At 41.9% G+C, this 20968-nt stretch overlaps 1 protein-coding gene across 2 annotated transcripts in view; it reads right to left on the reverse strand.

Annotated features, from left to right (window-relative positions):
• Positions 1-333: 333 nt before the first annotated feature.
• ttc27 (tetratricopeptide repeat domain 27) overlaps positions 334-20968 on the reverse strand; it is a 250402-nt gene continuing 229767 nt past the window's right edge. For both annotated transcript variants that reach the window (XM_059985627.1, XM_059985628.1), the window contains 3 exons: positions 16738-16849; positions 12488-12588; positions 334-559 (listed from right to left, as the gene is read on the reverse strand). In XM_059985627.1, the coding sequence (XP_059841610.1) occupies positions 434-559; positions 12488-12588; positions 16738-16849 (339 nt within the window). In that variant the 3' untranslated portion in view covers positions 334-433. The remainder of the gene's footprint in view (positions 560-12487; positions 12589-16737; positions 16850-20968) is intronic.

The raw sequence follows: 20968 nt of genomic DNA on the forward strand, positions 1-20968 counted from the left end.
TTTACTAAAGTGATTTTTTTTAAAAAAAAACAAGATTAAAAATGAAACTGCTTAATTATCATGAACAAAGCATCTGTTTCACTGAAGTCCTTCTGGAAAGCAAACCTACCAAACTGACCAGGTAATTAAAAGCACCTAGAGCCACGGTGCTATAGTTGTACCTGTCTTCCAAAATGGCATAGTGAACCTCTCTGCTCAGGCATTACAATCTTGCATTCGCAATAAATGCTGTCACAGCTAGCAAAGCCCACAACTCCTGAAAAAGATAAGTTGGCCTCAACCAAACAGTGTCTGAATGAAAAGAAGTTGGGAAAAGTCATGGAAAATCAAAGGTAGAAAAGGAATATTTTATTTATAACTGATACAGATCTACTGCATTGTTTCATTACATAGAGAATGCTAATTGGTGTTATTCCTTTGATGAAATTTTGATTCAGGTCTTTTTCTCCCTCAGTTGGTTGCCAAGCTCTTCAAGCTCCAAAATCAAATTGTCCATTGTCTGTTTCTCATCGGCTAATTCGCTCTGTACTTCACCCGTAGTAACATCAGTGTAAAGTTGCTGTAAGGCCAGAAACAAAGAGAATGAGAAAAACACAAGAAAGTTAGGATTTTAAGCGGCTGTCATGCCAGTTGCTGTATTTATTTCAGTATGCAGCTTTTTCCATTCAGTTCTTTAATCTATTTTTCACTCTCCTTCTCTCCTTAGAAATACCAGGATTAATTACAATTAGGAGGCAGCATTAAATTTCACTGTTGCCCTGCCAAATAGCTTTGGGCCAACACCATAGCTGGATTTTAAAAATATTTATGCTTAAATCAATATATCTGAAAATGTATTGGGTAAGCACACCTGACATAAGCCAAGATCTGTTCCCGTTTATAGCCCACTTGGAAAAAATGTGATGTAGTCACAAAAACGAGAGCTCTGCAAGTTTGAACTTAAATGCCTCCTGGACACAAGAAATTTGCCAGGCTGAAACAGAGGCAGTCCTGGAGCAGAAAGCCTTTCCTACTGGAGTAGCAGTTCGATATCTCTGGATCTATTCCTTGCAATACTCTGAAGTACAGCTGAGGAAGCACAAAAAGGACTGCTTTCTGCCTCCACCTCAACAGTCGATCATCTGCAAAACTAAACAGTGCCCACCTGACACAACCCGTGTCTGATCTGCCAGACAATGAGTACAGAAAAAATCTTTCTCATAAACCTGCTCTGTAAACCGCTTCCTGAGATGTCCTCTATGATCATGATATACTGAACAGATAACGAATCCACAGTAGGGTTGTCATTGCGGATCAATGTGATGTTCACAATCTCCACTCTATTGTTATGTATTTATTTATTAAGATACAGTGAAGAATAGGCATTCATTAGACTATAAGAACAGATTACAGGATATTGTTTGTGGGAACTGTTTTGTATAAACTGTGTGTACCATTTTCACATTACAATTGTAATTACATTTTGAAAAAGACAGTGAGATGACCTGGAAATGAAGTGAATGGGATGATTTTCCCTTTATCATTCGTGGATTTTCCGCATGCATCTCCTCTCCGCTTGGCAAATCCATCTTCACATTAGCAAATACAGCTCCTTCACTGGGATATTCCCCACGCCCCCGCCCCCCTTCCTGAGAACAGCACTAATTGCACCACTGTTGACATTATTTTGGGGGAATTTTACATCAGCAAAATCGGGGATTGAATTTCTCGCCAGCTCTTAGGCCCAGAAATGGGTAGAACTTTGCTGCATTCTGGGTTAAACCAACTGTGCAGTTCCGTTTGACAGCACAAATTTCTGGCCCTTGTCTATCAGTTTCATCCAAATTTAATTTCAGATTAATTCAATAAAAGGTATCACAAAGCAAATGAAAAGTAGAAGTATAGAGAACAGACAATTGCTCGAAGGTTTGGTGCATAGACACACATGCCAGTGTGGTATTGAACCACGCAGACCTTGGATATCCCTTTCTACACATAGCACAATCTTCCAGCCTCATCACCAAATTCCAGGAAGTACACAAGAAAACTGGCAGGAGGTGCCCATGAACATTACCCAACAGCAGATCATATTCAGAGGAAGAAATTAAGAAAATTGGTGGGGGGTGGGGGAAGGCTCCTTAAGGTTGTCATAGTTGGCAAAGGTAGTGGGGATAAACTCCCACTACTTACGAACTTCTGGTTTAAGATGGCACTGGTGAATCTCAGCGACTTCTGGCTAATGAAACAAGGAAAACAACTAAATACTTTGTTAACCAAGCAACACACTCAAAATGCTGGAGGAACTCAGCAGGCCAGGTAGCATCTATGGAAAAGAGTACAGTTGACGCTTTGGGCTGAAACCCTTCGGCAGGCTGCATTTCATAGATGCAGCCTGGCCTGCTGGGTTCCTCCAGCATTTTGTGTGTGTTGCTGGAATTTCCAGCATCTGAAAAATTTCTCTTGTTTGTGACTTTGTAAACCACCTCTTTTTCTAGAAAACGATCATTGCAAGAAATAGTTTGTTACCTCCCTTTGGACTTGGAGGCAATTCGAGGTGGCAGAACTGAGGCAAGGCAAGACAGCACGCTCATCACTGAGAGCGAGGAAGACCCAAGATTTGATCAATTTAACCAGGCCATAACAGAAAGGTCGGTACAGGCCTGATGGAGGAGGCCTGAGGGTCTAGGTCCAGGTCCTAGAGCATATCAAAGTGACTGAACCTGCTGTTTAAATGAAGACTTGGGCACTGGGCCAGATTGAAAAGATCAGGGCCTGAGGCGAGGGACAGCCAGTTCAGCTTGCTGCTCTGTGAGGTTTACTCATCTTTATGCTGAACTAAGGATTTGGGGATGGACTATCTGTGGACTTCAGGCCAGAATGCTATTTGTTTGCATTTATTGTTTTTTAATCTGCAAGTTGGGTTTTGATGGTCTCTTTTTTAAATGGGTTCTTTTACTTTGTTTTGTGACTGCCTGTTCAGAGACAAATCTCAAAGTTGTATGATGTACACATACTTTGATAATGATAATGTCGTGCTTCTCAAATAGCCTCTGACAACCAAATCCAGCTCCTGGTCTTCACATGTGGCTTAGCTACTAAGCTGGGTGGAACTGTTCTTTCTCTGATAGAAGAAGGTGCAAAGGTGAGTTACTTGTGCCTTAAAACCAGTCACTTTGGGCAGATGGGGCTTGTCAGCTATGGATGGAAGATCACCTAGGAGAAGGAAAACCTCCGCCGATACATGGGGACAGCTTCGGAAGTAAACCCCGTAGTAAAACCCTGAGCTGGAGCCCTAAGCCAGTCCTGCATTGAGTTCAACACTGACTGGCATCTCCTGCAAAGCCGCTGGTGTCTAACTGTATCGGTCTCTGTCACTGCTTTGATTTCATTAGCTGTGTGGAGAAGGGGAACCTGCCTCATGGACAACAGCGTGCTCTCCATATCGCTTTACGTATTATGTAGACAGCTAGGATGCAATATCCTTGCTTGACCCCAACAACGGAGGGCCTCAAAATGGAATCAAATTAAAGAAATTGTTAACATTGAAATCCTTCTTGGGGAAGGAGAAAGTATACATAGTTAGAATAGGTGGAGAATCACTATCTTGGCAAATATTTACCATTTGTAAAACAGATGTGATTTTGGAATTACCTTGTAAAAAGCTCCTTCAATATGCAAAGCAAATAAACGTGTCAATATTAACCACAATAGACCCCTTTATGACAAAATGGAAAAAAATTCAATAGAGACATCTTGTTCCAAATAACCAAAAAATTTATGGGTAACCTTAACCTTTTGATGACATGGGAGTCTAGCTCATTAAATAAAAGTTCAGAACACTGGCGTTCCCTGTCCACCAAGCCGTGTTAATAAGAGGATGGAATTTTGAGTCAAACTTGCTCCAAAGTTAATAAAAATACTGCAACCAGATGTCTGCAGAAAAAGTTTCATTCCATATGAAAAGAAAACAGGAAATGCTGGAAACACCCAGAAGAACAGGCAGCAGGTGTGGAGAGAGAAACAGAGTTATTATTGCAAGTCAATAATTTTTCTTCAGAACTTCAATAAAATAAAGACAGACACAAGCGACTGCAGATGCAGGAATCAGGAGGAAAAAGCAAACTGCTGGCGGAACTGACTGGGTTGAGCAACATCTGTGGAGGCCAAAGGAGTGGTCAATGTTTCAGTTCGAGACTGCATCAGGACCTAGTGCCTGATGTTTCAGGCCGAGACCCTTCGTCAGGACTCGGCCCAAAATGTCGACAGTGCTTCTGCCTATAGGTGCTGTCTGGCCTGCTGCATTCCACCAGCATTTTGTGTGTGTTCCATCCTTGGACTCACTTTACACCGCACGCTGTCGGAGCAGAGCTGCCAGGATAATCAAGGACACGACCCACCCAGCCAAAACACTTTTTGTCCCTCTTCCCTCCGGGAGAACGTTCAGGAGCTTGAAGATTCGTATGGCCAGAGTTGGGAACAGCTTCTTTCCAACTGTGATAAGACTGCTGAACGGATCCTGACCCGGATCTGGGCCGTACCTTCCAAATATCCGGACCTGACTTGCACTACCTTACTTTACCTTTTCTACTTTCTAATTATGATTTATAATTTAAATTTTTTATTATATTTACTTGGATTTGTACTTCAGGGAGCATGAAGCGCAGAATCAAATATCACTGTGATGATTGTATGCTCTAGTATCAATTGTTTGGTGAGAATAAAGTAACAAATTTCACAAATTCACCACCCTCTGGCTGAAGAAATGCTCCGCATCTCCGTTTTAAATGGATGCTCCTCTATCCTGAGGCTGTGTCCTCTTGCCTTAGACTCCCCCACCATGGCAAACATCCTTTCCATATCTACTGTCTACCCTTTCAACATTCAAAACGTTTCAATGAGACCTTCCCTCAGCCTTCTAAATTCCAGCGAGTACTGGCCCAGAATCATCAATGTTCCTCACTTTTCATTCCCAGAAAAATCCTGTGAACCTCCATTGAACCCTCTAGCACATCTTTTCTTAGATGAGGAGCCTGAAACTGGTCACAATACTCAAGGCAAGGCCTCATCAGTAAAGCCTCAGCATCACATCCCAGCTGTTATATTCTAGATGTCTTGAAATTAATGCTAACATTGCATTTGCCTTCCTCACCACCAATTCAAGTTAACCTTTAGGGTGTTCTGCACAAGAACTCCCAAGTCCTTTTGTATCTCAGATTTTTGGATTTTCTCCCCATTTAGAAAACAGTCTGCACATTTATTTCAACTACGAAAGTGCATGAGCGTGCATTTTCCAACACTGTATTTCATGTCCTACTTTCTTGCCCATTCTCCTAATCTGTCTAAGTCCTTCTGCAGCCTTCCTAATTCTTCAGTACTACCTGCCCCTTTACCAAACTTCATATCATCTGCAAACTTGGCAACAAAGCCAGCTATTCCAACATCTAAATCATTGAAAGAAGTGGTCCCGACACTGACCCCTGTGGAACAGCACTAGTCACTGGCAGCCAACCAGAAAAGGATCCTTTTGTTCCCACTTGGTGCCTCCTACCAATCAGTCAATGTTCTAACCATGCAAGTAATTTTACTGTAATACCACGGGCTCATAACTTGGTAAGAAGTCTCATGTGTGGCACCTTGTCAAAGGCCTTCTGAAAATCCAAATATACAACATCCACTGCATCTCCTTTATCTATTCTACTTGTAATTGTCTCAAATAATTCCAACAGGTTCGTTGGATTTACCCTTAAGGAAACCATGCTGACTTTGTCCTATCTTGTCCTGTGCCACCAAATTCTCCATAATCTCATCCTTAACAATTGACTCCAACATCTTCCCAACCACTGAGGTCAGGCTAACTGGTCTATAATTTCCTTTCTGCTGCTTTTCTCCTTTGTTAAAGAGTGAAGAGCCATTTGCAATTTTCCAGTCCTCTGGAACCATGCCAGAGTCCAATGGTTCTGGAAAGATCATCACTAATGCCTCCATAATCCCTACCGTCACCTCTTTCAGAACCCTAGGGTGCAGTTCATCTGGTCTGGGTGACTTATGTATCTTTTGGTTTTTCAGCTTTTTGAGCACCTTCTCCCTCGTAATAGTAACTGCACTCACTTCTCTTCCCTCACACCCTCTAACACCTGACACACTGCTGGTGTCTTCCACAGTAAAATGTTGAGTATGAACTCAACAGAGACGCTCTTCATTATTTTCCCAAATGGTAGAACGTACTGCCAGAGATTTTCTACACAATTAGTATTTCAGAAATAAGGCCAGAAAGCCAGGCCTTCCAAGTGAAATTTGAACAAGGTAGAATTATGGAAATTTAACTTGGATGAACAATGAAAAGCTGAGGACAAGTTTCCTTCACTGAATACTGAAATAACATCATTGGTTTCCAAGTAATTATTTTGTTTAACACGCTCCATTACTGGACTTGTAAAAAAGCAAGCAGCTTATCATCAGCTGACATGTCAATTAGATTTCACAGAAATGGCCCACACTGTTCATTCTGTCAACAAAACAAAAGTCATTGTTTCTCAATATTTTGGCTTTACCAACATTGTGTAAAGGTGTCATAATTGCAAAGTGCAATATGGGCCAAGAACAAGAAGGGATGCCACATTATTTCCAGTTGTACTTGCTGCAGGCACATTAAGACCAGGAAACTGAGATGTGGCACTAATCAGTCCCAGCAACATGGATTCCAGCAGCAATGGTGATTTTTTGCATCCCAGTTTCAGGATAACATCACCTGAGAAAAAGCTGTACTAGACTGACAATAGACAGGTGCAGGAGTAGGCCATTCGGCCCTTCTAGCCAGCACCGCCATTCACTGTGATCATGGCTGATCATACAATCAGTACCCCGTTCCTGCCCTCTCCCCATATCCCTTGACCCCGCTATCTATAACAGCTCTATCTAAGTCTCTCTTGAATGCATCCAGAGACTTGGCCTCCACTGCCTTCTAGGGCAGAGCATTCCACATATCCACCACTCTCTGAGTGAAAAAGTTTTTCCGCATCTCTGTTCTAAATGGCCTACCTCTTATTCTTAAACTGTGGCCTCTAGTTCTGGACTCACCCATCAGCGGGAACATGCTTCCTGTCTCCAGTGTGTCCAATCCCTTAATAATCTTATATGTTTCAATCAGATCCCCTCTCATCCTTCTAAATTCCAGTGTATACAAGCCCAGTCACTGCAATCTTTCAACATATGACAGTCCCGCCATTCCGGGAATTAACCTTGTAAACCTACGCTGCACTCCCTCAAGTGACACGACAGTGCTGAATGTGCAGTGGTATTAGCATTCTTTGGTGGTGGTCAGGCTTCAACGTTTGTAACTTTTGTGATATTACACATCACAACTTCAAAAGGGAGCAACAGCTCAGCCACACAAGTTCTGGAGGATGGATATGCATAAAAGGCTTGTTCTCATGAACTGTTGTCTCCAGGGCTTTGAGATTTCAGAGATTGTGTACAAGAGATGCTGCTCTCCAACATCTATTAAAACAGGGTTACCATATCCCATCACAAAATATATACGTTTTCTTAAGGAATGCAACCACCAAACATTAGAACCAAATCTGAACTTATCTGAAAATCTCACTTTTCGGTCATCTTTCATCAGGTCATCGGCCTGAAATATTAACGGCTTTTTTCCCCACAGATGAGTCATTCAAGCACAATTTTCATTCCAATTTAATGGCGAGCATCAAAAAGAGAAACTTCCTGATCATAAATTTGATCAAAACTAACCAGAAAGAAGTTGTTAAGCCTGAGTTTTTGGACCATAAGAAATTGAAGCAGAATTAGGCCATTTGGCCCTGTTCTACCAATTCATCATGGCTGATCTATTTCCCTCTCTGTCCCAATCTCCTGTCTTCTCCCCGTACCCCTTCATCTCCCAACTAATCAAGAATCTATCAAACTCTGCTTTAAATACACCCAATGACTTGATGTCCACAGCTGCCTGTGGCAACAAATTCCACAGATTCACGGCTCTCTGTCTAAAGAAATTCTCCCTCATCTGTGTTCTAAATGGATGCTGTGTCTTCTGGTCTTAGACTCCCCCACTATAGGAAACATCCTCTCCACATCCACTCTATCTGTGTCCTCTGGTCTTGGACTTCCCCACCATAGGAAACATCCTCTCCACATCCACTCCATCTGTGTCCTCTGGTCAGACTCCCCCACCATAGGAAACATCCTCTCCACATCCACTCTACCAAGGCCTTTCAACATTTGATAGGTTTCAATGAGATCCCCCCTCCCCTCATTCTTCTGAATTCTAGCAAGTATAGGCATGGAGCCATCAATAAGTCTTCATATGATAACCCGTTCATTCCCAGAATCATTCTTGTGAACCTCTTCTGAACCCTCTCCAATGTTAGCACATCTTTTCTCAGATAAAGGGTCCAAAGCATCTCATAATATTCCAATGAGGCATTTGCAGTGCCTTATAAAGCCTTAACATTGTATCCTTGCTTTTATATTCTAGTCCTCTTCAAATGAATGCTCACAATGCATGTACTTTCCTCACCACTGACTCAACCTGCAAATTGACCTTTAGGGAATCCGAGATGAGGACCACCAAGTTTCATTGCAGCTCAGACTTTTGAATTTTCTCTCCATTTAGAAAACAGTCTATGCTTTTATTTCTTCTACCAAAGTGCATGACCACACACTTCCATCTGCTACTTCTTTGCCCATTTTCCTAATCTGTCGAAGTGCTTCTGCAGTCTCCCAGCTTCCTCAACACTACCTGCCCCTCCAGTTACCTTTGTATCGTTTGCAAACTTGGCCACAAAGTTGTCAATTCTGTCATACAAATCACTGACATATAGCATTATCAGAAGCAGTCCCAACACAGATGACGGTACAACACCCTTAGTCATTGGCAGCCAACCAGAAAAGGTTCCCTTTATTCCCGTCCATTGCCTCCATTCAATCAGTTAATGCTCTATGCATGCTATCCATCCAGTGCAGAGGGTCTTGGGAGTGCTCGTGCATGAATCACAAAAGGCTGGTTTGCAGGTGCAGCAGGCTATCAAGAAGGCAAATGGAATGTTGGACTTGGTTACTAGAAGGATTGAATTTAAGAGCAGGGAGGTTATGCTGCAACTGTACAGGATACTGGTGAGGCTGCACCTGGAGTGCTGCGTTTAGTTCTGGTCTCCTTACTTGAGGAAGGATATACTGGCTTTGAAGGTGGTGCAGAGGAGGTTCACCAGGATGAGGGGGTTAGACTTTGAGGAGAGATTGAGTCACATGGGATTGTACTTGCTGGAATTCAGAAGAGAGGAGATCTTATAGAAACATATAACATTACAGAAGAGATAGATAAGATACATCCAGGAGAGCTGCTTCCACTGGTAGGTGAGACTAGAACTCGGAGACATAGCCTCAAGATTGGGGGGAGAAGATTTAGGACAGAGGTGAGAAGGAACTGCTTTTCCCAGAGTGGTAAATCTGGGGAATTCTCTGCCCAATGAAGCAGTGGAGGCTACCTCAGTAAATGTATTTAAGAAAAGGTTAGACAGACTTTTGTATAGTAGGGGAATTAAGGGTTATGGGGAAAAGGCAGGTAGGTGGAGATAAGTCCATGGCCAGATCAGCCATGATATTGAATGGTGAAGCAGGCTCGACAGGCCAGATGGCCTACCCTTGCTCCTATTTTTTATGTTCTTATGTTATCTAGAAGGAAAATACTGATTTCAAAATTTCTTCAAAGAATTCCAACAGATTTGTCGGGCAAGATTTTCCCTTGAGGAAACCATACTAACTTTGGCCTAAGTTTATCATATGCCTCAAAGTACCCTGAAACCACGTCCTTGTCAATCAACTCCAACATCTTTTCAACCACTAAGGTCAAGTTAACTGGTTTATAATTTCATTTCATCTGCCTTTCTCCCTTTTTGAGGAATAGAGTGACATTTGCAATTTTCCATTCCTCCAGAACTATTCTAGAATCTAGTGATTATAGACAGATCATTACTAATCTCTCCACAATCAGTTCAGCTAACTCTTTCAGAACCCTGGGGTGTCCAGGTGATTTATGTACTTTCAGACCTTTCAGTTTCCCAAGCAGCTTCTCCCATTAAAGGCAACTTCACTCACTTCTGCCCTGACACTCCTGAACATCCACCACACAGCTAGTGTCTTCCACAGTGAAGACTGATGCAAAATACTTATTTAGTTCATCCACCGTTTTCTTGTTCCCCCATTACTACCTCTCCAGCATCATCTTCCAGTGGTCAAATACAGTCGGCCCTCCATATCCGCGGATTCAACCAACTGTGGATCGGGATCGGAAAAAAACCCCGTAAGTTCCCTCTCTAGCACTCGTTGTTTGAGCATTGTTCGCCTCGAATCTCATTCAGTCGCTACTTGTTTTGTGTGCACCCTTTGTTTCTATGAAAAAATGGCCCCTAAAGATCAATTAAGTGGTCAAAGCAATTCCTCAAAGTACTGTAATCTGGAGAAGATTAAAAGTATTACTCGTTTTTTGAGCTCACCTCGCATCTCGTTCATTCACCACTTGTGTTGTGAGTGAGAAGAAGGAGTTTAAGGCTAGTAAGGGATGGCTGGCTAGCTATGTAAAGCGCTACAGAACTACAGCCTCAAGAACTCAAGATCATGGGAGGATCGGCATCGGCTGACGCCAAGGCAGCATTGGCATTCCCAGGAGAGCTACGATGGTTGCGTCTGTACTGAACATGTACAGACATTTTTTCTTGTCATTATTCCCTAAACAATACAGTATAACAACTATTTTACATAGCTTTTACATTGTATTAGGTATTATAAGTAATCTAGAGATGATCTAAAGTATACGGGAGGATGTACGTAGGTTATATGCAAATACTACGTCATTTTACATATGGGACTTGAGCATCCGCGGGGGGTCCCGGAACCAAACCCCCATAGGTACAGAGGGCCGACTGTATTTACTCCCGCTGTTCTTTTACGTGTGATATATATGAAAAAACTTCTGGAATTCTCTAATTATTATTGGCTAGCTTAGCTTTGTATTCCATCATTTCCCTCTTTATGACTGTTTAAATTGCCTTTTGTTGGTTTTTAAAAGCTTCCCAATCCTCTCACTTCTCACTAATGTTTGCTCTATTATATCCCTTCTCTTTGACTTTTATATTGGCTTTGACTTCCCTTGTCAGCCGCAGTTGCATCATCTTGCCTTTAGAATACTTCTTCTTTGGCAAGAAGATTAAATCAGCTTCCAATCTATTTTGGTTCCTTAACCATTATAAAGTTCAAAAATTGAAGTACTAATTATGGTTGTTGGCATTATCGTTCATTGTGCTGAATAGTATTTTTGCATTTCTTGAAATAGTTTAAGTCACAAGACATTTAGAAAATTATGTAAAAAAAAGTTTGCAAAACACCAGCCTACAAAAGAAGGAACTGCACATTCATGAGACCAGAAGGAACAGGAACAAGTATAAACCATTCAACACGTTGGGTCTATCCCACCCTTCAGCTAGATCTTGGCTGATCTAAATTCTCTGCACCCTGATGGATGCTAGAGGCCATAGGGCTGGCCTTGGGAGAGGTTCTGAGAACAAACTGGTGGCGAGCACCCTCCCCCCGGTAAAAGATCTGAAGATACGTTTGACTTAAGGCTCCCACTGGGGATAAGTACCAGGCCTCTTGTCTCGGAAGATGATTCAATTGCAGCCAAATTATAGCCTTCCCAATCAGGGATTTGACAGTGAGTCAGGTGCCAGGGCCAAATCGAGTCAGATGCTGAGACCATTCCGTGAAATTTCAGAGGGAAGAAGAGAACAACCCTTCTTGTCATGCTTGCTTGCCACCCATGTCCAAGCCATGATAACATTGCAAAGATAAAAATGCTAGATTTTAAACCATAAATGCTCTAAACACAGATTTGGAAACCAAGAAAATACACTTTCTCAATGTCTGCATCTTTGAAATAACAAGCTGCTGAATAGATTTATTTGGAGATTTTCTAATTTGGAGATCTCAGCAAGTGAAGTCATTTGTGTTTATGTCTGTCCAGAGATCAAGTTTATTTACTGAATGGAAAAAAAAACAGGAGGAGAGGAGCTGAGGGGATGTCATTAATAATACAAGGCCTGCTGAGCTTGGAAGCATCTGCTCAGCACACCAGCTCTCATGGGCCACCAAAGTCAATGACAGGGGTTTAAAGATTGGCACCTGAGTACCTCCTGTAGGAAGATGGTCCCAGAGAGACTGAATCATTGCAACTGGAGTGCTGTTGCACTTTGTGTGAAAATCCTGTTGACAAAAAATACGTATTTTACTGCAAAATTTTCATATAAAAGATATGTATGCAAAGAAAAATATAAAAGCAGCACTGTCATCCATACATCCACCTCAGGATATAATCACAAGAACACGTGATATTCAGCATCTGATATTTCTGACCAGCAGATCATGGGAATTTGATAAATCTACTCCAGTGCTTCTGCAGGATGTGAAAGAAAATTCAGCAACTAAGTCAGTGTCCCACCTGTGCTTTGCTGGAGAGGCCGCGAAGGTTGAGGCGAGCCGAGGACAACATCTGAAGAGCCTCCTGAGGGTTACTTTTGCTTTTACTGCATTTAATGGAGACTACAGAAAAGAGAGGATATTAAGGCACAACTTCAATTTCAGCATTAAATTACTAAATACTGCAATTAGTTATAGGAGAGATGAGAAAGATGTAAATTTAAATAATCACTCTTCTTGTTTCTTACAATATGATGAAATGGAAAATGACAGAAAACAATTTCAACCTCAGCAAATGATACTTCTTTAAAATAAAGGGAAGTACTGAGAAGGAAAAGTACAGAGTAGAGTTGGAGAGATACACACAAGATAAATAATAAGTAAATTAGATGTAAATTTGATTCATTTATGAAGACCAAGCACTTTGCATTTTGTTTTATCTCACTCTTGAAAAAATGGTAAAACTGATCAAATCCTGACCTTACTCTTCCTTGACTAAGTGCACATAATGAAACAAATTGCAAGTTATCTTACAACCCATTTTACTCTAATGAAATCCAAGTCTTTTTTCATACAAAACAGAATCTTTCTGAACTGATTGGTCACATGCTCCATTATCCCAATGTCAATTTCTTTTGTGAAGAACCTTGGAATATTGCTATGGCTCTCTGCAATTAGCTTTGTTTGAAAGTTACCTTGATATGGAGGACAGATTTCTATTTGCTTTTTAAAAATATCAAGACGTTAAATATCCATTAATCATAAGCTTTTGAAAAGAAGCAAAACAGAATTGGTACAGGTCACAGATGCTAATATACCTCTGAAAAGCATTTGCTACAATGCTAAGCAGTTAAATCATTCCTCACATGATGATTTATAAGTATACTAAGGTTGTGAATGCAGAATATAGTGTTGCAGTTACAGAGAAAGTGCAGTGCAGGTGGACATACATGGTGCAAGGACCACAATCAAGAATTCATCTTTAATCAATGCCTGGTAACAGTGGGACAAAAGCTACCCTTGAGCCTGGCGCTAGGTGCTATCAACCTTTTGTATCTTCTGCCTGATGGGAGAGGGGAGAAGATGAATGACTAAGGTGCGAGAAGCCCTCGATTATGTTAGCTGCTTTCATGAGCCACCAGAAGTGTAAATGGAGTCAATGGAGGAGATTATCAGTATATCTAGATGATAAACCAATCACACCCCTCATCATGTGTCCTGATGAAGGGTCTCGGCCCGAAACGTCGACAGTGCTTCTTCCTATAGATGCTGCCTGACCTGCTGCGTTCCACCAGCATTTTGTGCGTGTTGTTTGAAACCCCTCATCACTTTCCTTTACCTTACTTCTAGAACTAACAGCTCTGTATATCCACTGGCCTAACAACAACCATGTTGCTAATAACTTCTTACTTAAAACTTCTACATTTCTCACTTTCCCTGGTCACATTTTAAACTGCAAAATGGTGCACCCTAACAGCAAGTTCAAATTTACTGTCATCTGACTACATACATACAACTAAACGACCGTGGTGCACCTACACAACATATATCACACACAGCATGTAAACTAAAGAAGGTTAATAAAATATAATTCAAACTGCATGTAGTGTGGAGCACAGATAGACAGTAAACAGCTCACTGTCCTAGTGATGAGACAGTGCTGGCAAGGTATTCATTAGTCTCACAGCCTGATGGAAGAAGTTGTACCCTGTTTGGCAGTCCTAGTCCTGATGCTTTGGTACCTCCTTCCTGATGGTAGCTGGTCAAAGAGAATGTGGGATGGGTGATGGAGAACCTCAATAGTGCTCTGGGCCCTTCATCTGCAACGCTTCCAATAAACGTCATAAATTGGGGGGAAGGAGACACTAATAATCCTCTCAGTGGTTTTTACTATTCTCTGCAGGATCTTGTGGTCTGTTGTCTTGCAGCCGCAGTATGACACAATGTTGCTGCAAGACAGGGCACTCCTGGTGGTGCTCCTGTAGAAAGTTGTTAGAGTGAGAATGGAGAGCCATTGCCTGCCTCAATCTGCTCAGAAGGGGTAGATGCTGCTGTACCTTCTTGACAAGTGAGAGTCCAGATCAGATCGTATGTAACATGCATACCAAGGAACTTTATGCTCTTCACTCTCTCCATGGTACAGTCATTGATGTGCAATGGTGTGTGGTCGACCTGCACTTTCCTGAAGTCCATAATCATCTCTTTTTTCTGGTCTAATTGAGACTCAGTTTGTTGTTCTTGCATCACTTGACAAGCCTACCTCCTCTCTGTATGATGACTCATCATTGTTACTGATGAGGACAGTAACTTAGTGTCAACAGCGAGCTTGATGATGTGTTTGAGCTGAATCTGGCAATTCAGTTGAGTCATAGAAAACCTACGGCACAATACATGCCCTTTGGCCTTCAATGCTATGCTGTACATGTACTTACTTTAGAAATTACCTAAGGATACTGATAGTCCTCTATTTTTCTAAGCCTCCTGTACCTATCCAAGAGTCTCTTAAAAGACCCTATCATATCTGCCTCCACCACAGTCACCGGCAACCCATTCCACGCACTGAACACTCTCTGCGTAATAAACTTACCCCTGACATCTCCTCTGTACCTATTTCCAAGCACCTTAAAACTGTGCCCTCTCATGTTAGCCATTTCAGCCCTGGGAAAAAGACTATACACACGATCAATGCCTCTCATCATCCTACACCTCTCATGACGGTGGCCTGACGAGGGGTCATGGCCCGAAACGTCGACAGTGCTTCTTCCTATAGATGCTGCCTGGCCTGCTATGTTCCACCAGCAGTTTGTGTGTGTTGTTTGAATTTCCAGCATCTGCAGATTTCCTCGTGTTTAAACATATGAGACATGATGGGTTTTTTTTTAGGTGGGACAGGCCGAAGTGGAAGTTGAGACTATGACATCATCAGTGGACGGGTTTGAGTGGTAGGTGAACTGGAAAGGGTCCAATGTAGCTGGAAGGTGGATTTTATGCAATCTATTACCAGCTGCTCAAAACATTTCATGATTGTTGACATCACTGCCACTGGGCGGTATTCATTTAGGTCAGTTACATTTCTCTTTGGGTACGGGAATGATGGTGGCTACCTTGAAGCCTGCATGGATAGTGAACTGTTTCAAAGAGATATGAGGCATGTCCTTTAAGGCCTGAGTTGTCCAGCATGGCAGCTTTGCATTCATTTAACCAGGGTGGGATCCTTTCCTCCTCAGGTCAGGCTCGGCAGGGTGCCTGTTCCTCAGGAAGGGAGGGGGAATTCCTCGATGTCACATCATTCAATGTGTCAAATCATGCATTGAAGATATTCAGCCTATCAGGAAGAAAGAAATCACAGTTGTTGATGTACAGACACCACTTGTAATTGGTTATGGTCTGTATACCTTGCCACATGTGCCACGTGTCCCTGGTGTCACAAGGATGTCTGTGGATTTTCTGTCCGTACTCAATCACGGCTCTTGCTGTCCTTAGATTTGTCCAGCTCCCTGATCTGAAGGCAGCATCCCGATCCAAAAGCAGTGCATGAACCTCTGCATTCAGCATGGTTTCATGCTTGTCTTGGTAGTGTAGTGTTTAATCATGGTAATATTCTCAATGCATTTTTCTATATAGCCACTCAATCAATTCCGCATATTTGTCAACGTTGATGTGATTATCGTAGGTAGCCGCCTCCCTGAATATGCTCAAATCCATGCTTTCAAAGCAGTTTTGCAAAGCTGGGGAGGCGCCATTTGGCCAAGACATGATCTCCCTGAGAACTGGTTTGACTTGTTTAATCAGTAGTCTGTACGAAGGGATTAGCAAAATCTGAGGGTCTGAGGTGAGGGCAGGGAGGCAGCCTTGTAAACTCCACAAACATTGGTATAAACTAGGTCTAATACATTCTCTCCTCTGCTTGTGGAGTTAACATGCTGGCAGAATTTTGGAAACTCTGTTTAAAAGTTGGCATGATTGAAGTCACTAGCAACAATGGAGACACTTTCGGGTGAGTGGCTTCAAGACCGCAGATGATGCTGTGGATCACCAATTTTTTCAACACAGTCCTGTACAATATTCTCAGTGCCTGTCCAACTTGTACTGATTAATGCTGTTTATCCCACCCCTACATAACCAATGTGCAAAAGAACTTATCTCAGTCTCCTAATAAATTTTTCCCCTCAGCATTGAATCTGTCTGCCTGGCCTTTGAAACAACTGCTGACAGAAACAGCTTCCCTCATCTAGTTGCGTAATCCCAAACTGCTAGCCATTGGCAACTTACCGTGTGCGAGTTCTATTGCTCGCTTTGCTACTTCTTTGAAAGAGGCAGCATCTTTCTCCCACCCACTTGACTGTGTTTCACACCGATGTGCTTTACTGAGATACTGCAGGGCCTGGAAAGGAAAGGCAGGGCATTAAAATGAAAGATGAAGGGCACACAGCACAACTACTACATGTTTGGGTTGCTTATAATTCACTTTTACAACACATGGTTAAACAATCTCATGGTAAACCACAGTGCTGAAAATAAACCAAGAGAGAGAGACTCGGGGTTGAACTTGTGATGGTGTAAATGTTGAAGTGGGGAACATGTGTCTAAAGGATGGAGGAGTGGGAGCTAACTGGGGATCAGATGGCAATTGGAATTCCCATCCCACACTCTGTCACTCTCTTCCCATTTCCTGTGGGTCAGCTGTAATGAAAAGCAGTCCGTTATAACAAAATGCTATATAAGATCCATTCATCTGCTGCTTTAAAGCATGTCCAGCATTGAACAGTGGTTGGGAAGATGCTGGGCCTCATTATTAAGGATGAGGTTTCAGGGTACTTGGAGGCAGATGATAAATTAGGCCAAAGTCAGTGTGGTTTCCTTAGTGGGAAATCTTGCCTAACAAATCTGTTGGAATTCTTTGAGGAAATAACAAACAGGATAGACAAAGGGAGTCTCAGTGGATGTTGTTTACTTGGATTTTTAGGAAGCCTTTGATAAGATGCTGCTTAATAAGAGCCAATGGTATTTACACGATATTATTCATACTAGCATGGACAGATTGGCAAAGAGTGGGAATAAAGGGGTCTATCCTTGGATGTGTTCTACTGGGATTGGTATTTACACCACTTCTTTCACCTTACATATCAATAATTTGGATAATGGAATTGATGATTTTGTGGTCACTTACAGACAATATAAAGACAGGTGGAGGGGTATGTAGTGCTGAGGAAGCAGGGAGTTTGCAGAAGGCAGATTGGGAGAAGGGGGCAAAGAAGTAGCAGATGGAATATAGTGTAGGGAAGTGTATAGCCAGGCACTTCAGTAGAAGGAATAAAGGCACAGATCATTTTCTAAACAGAGAGAAAATTCAAAAATCAGAGATGCAAAGGGACTTAGGAGTCCTTGTGAAGGATTCCCTGAAAGTTGAGTTGGAGGCAAGAAAAGCATTTGCAATGTTAGCATTCATATCCTAACTGGTATGTCTTTAGACTGTGGGAGGAAACCAGAGCATTGGAAGGAAACCTCCGCAGTCACAGGGAGAATATTCAAACTCCTTGCAGGCAGCAGCGAGAATTGAACCCAGGTTGCTGGCACTGTAAAGTGCTGTGCTAACCACTATGCTACTGTGCTACCAGAGGACGGTGTGTCTGTGGAATTCATTGCCACAGATGGCTGTGAAGGCCAAGTCATTAAGTATATTTAAAGAAGCAGTTGATAGGCTCTTATTTAGTCAGGGCATCAAAGAGCATGGGGAGAAGGCAGGAGAATGGGACTGAGGGGTAAAAATTAAGGCATAATGAAATAGTGGAGAAGACTCGATGGGCCAAGTGGACTAAATTTTCTCCTGTCTTATGATTCTGTGAAGTTTATTTTCAACTGAGTTTCTTCAGGAATAGAATGACCTTTAAGAATTTTAAAAGTATAGGTTTAAACTGGTTTGAAAGATATATATTAAACTCTTTCATTCCTTTCCTTTTACTTCCATGCCCTCTTCAAGCCAAACGTCAATAACTGCATTACAGAAATTCACTTGTCAGCCAAAGTATGAGCAACAGTATGCTGACATACGTTGATTTGTACAAGATAACTAACTACAGGTTTTCAAACATTGCCTCCTAACCATTAGGTAGACAGAGCCAGAAATATCAGCTGTAGCTGAGCACATTTTAAAAATCTGAGGATAAGACTCAGTTGCTAGAGTACCTCTGAAGGATCGGCCTGCTAGTTTCAGTCACTGATTATAAGCTGGCTTCAGGAACCTAGTAAGACACACTGTCATGAAATTGCTTTGCAGAGAAATCCTCACAATCAGCTCTCTGTATGCCAAGTGCCAGGCACTAACAACTAACCCGAGGTCTTTTGGTTCAGATAGACTTTGGTGGCTGAAAATTAGTTTCTACCCCTCGTAATAATTCCCTCTTTTCAAACCTATTTAACTAACTTTGCCTAATTTTACACCTGTAGTGGAAAAAATAATGCCCAGCTAAACTAAAGATCTGATGTTTCTCCTTACATTGCTTTCATGTTTCTTATTTTACATCCATATGGCTGACAGTTTGCCTCACTGGGTGATTCATCATGAGATATTTATTACATGCAGGGGCAAAACACTTTATGATCAACACTGAGCCGGAGAAATGAACACAATTAGGTGTGAATAGACAATGTCTGCCCACAACAGGCTCTGGTGTCCCAAGATTCACAGCATGTGGCTTTGCCCGAGCAAGCCTGCAGCAGCAAACACACACATAGAACCACCCAAAAGTACACTCAATTTTAGGGCTTAAACCAACTCAAAAATATTGGACTGGTACATTGTGAGCATGCTTTTAAAATAACACAGCATGTGGTCTTTCATTCACTGAATAATTGTATTTTTGTCAATGATTTGAATGGATGTTTTGTGCTTATGAGAAGCAAGGGAGAGTGAGTCAAAAACTTTTAAGACTGTTTTGGACCAGTGGCAATGAAATGATTGAGCATGGTGAACTCTCCAGGCACTATAAACATCAGAGTGTCTGGACCAAGCCCACTGGGACAATAATAATGGCTAAGTTCTGAGATCCTGTGGTATGAAAATCCAATGCCAATTTATAAATGTAATGTTTTCTGCATGAGGAAGCTGAACAAGAGCCATCAACCACATTTGACCTGAAACAACCGCAGCACAATATTACCCTGCACAGCAAACTCATGAGGTTTCTTCAATTTTGTCACCTGGCAATGATTTGATGATGCTTCCATTCATGACTTGGACGTCAGTGGACTGAATGCATCCTCTAGCCCAATACATTTGTGCATTACTAAAGAAATATAGCATTTTCAACATTTCCTTGAGTTGCAACACCAACTCCTCAGATGGATATTATAAAAATATCAAAATATCTTTTGAGAGAAGATCGACTGTCCAAGTAATTATCAGGAAAAACAATTAATTGCAACTCTTCCTTTTTTTTATTTATTCATTTATGGGATGTGGGTGTTGCCAGCTAAGCAGCATTTATTGCCCATCCCTAGTTGCCCTTGAAAAGGTGGTGATGAGCTGCCTTTTGCAGTCCCTGAGGTGTAGGTGCACCCACAGTGCTGTTAGGGAAGGAATTTCATGATTTTGACCCAGTAGCAGTGATGGAATAGCTATATGTTTCCAAGTCAGGATGGTGAGTGACTTGGAGGGGGATTTCCAAGTGGCGGTGTTCCCAGGTATCTGCTGTTCTTGTGCATCTAGATGATAGTGGTCGTGGGTCTGGAAGGTACTGCCTCAGGAACTTTGGTGCGTTGTTGCAGTGAACCTATGTAGGTTCAAAACTGGTGGAGGTTCAGATATTGTTAAGTTTTGTTACAAGTTCGTGGCTAGATTTGGAAATACTTCCCATCTTTGGATCCATGCCAGATGCTGGGCAACTTCAAGGCACAGTCATGTAGCCAATCCTTGTATGGTGTGGGAGTAGGACTGGTATATGGGTATACTTTGAGACAGTACAAGAACAGTATCAAATCAGTGTTGAGCAGGCTGTAAATCTTATGAGTGAGTCAGGTTAGTGACATCTTACAGAAGTGGAGATGGCCAAATAGAACAAGAGAATTCAGGAAAATAGTGAACACTAGGATTCACTCAAGGCATAATTAAAGGATGTCCATTTAGGACAGAGATGCAGAGGAATTACTTTAGTCAGAGGGAGGTAAATCTGTGGAATTTATTGCCACGAGCAGCTGTGGAGGCCAAGTCATTGGGTGCATTTAAGGCAGGGATAGATGGGTTCTTGATTAGCCAGGGCATCAAAGGGTATGGGGAGAAGGTAGGGGAGTGGGAACGATTGGAAGAATTGGATCAGCCCATGATTGAAAGGCAGAGCAGATTTGATAGGCTGAATGGCCTACCTCTGCTCCTATATCTTATGGTCTTATAATTAAAAAAAGATCCATGTAGTGGATAGATCTTTGCAAAAATGCACTCTGGACTGAAAGAAGTATAAGGTCTCGCTTAGTTTAATTTAATTTACAGGCAGCTGAGGGAATTGAA

The sequence above is a fragment of the Hypanus sabinus genome, chromosome 12, assembly GCF_030144855.1.
Source record: "Hypanus sabinus isolate sHypSab1 chromosome 12, sHypSab1.hap1, whole genome shotgun sequence".
NCBI classification, from domain to species: Eukaryota; Metazoa; Chordata; class Chondrichthyes; order Myliobatiformes; family Dasyatidae; genus Hypanus; species Hypanus sabinus.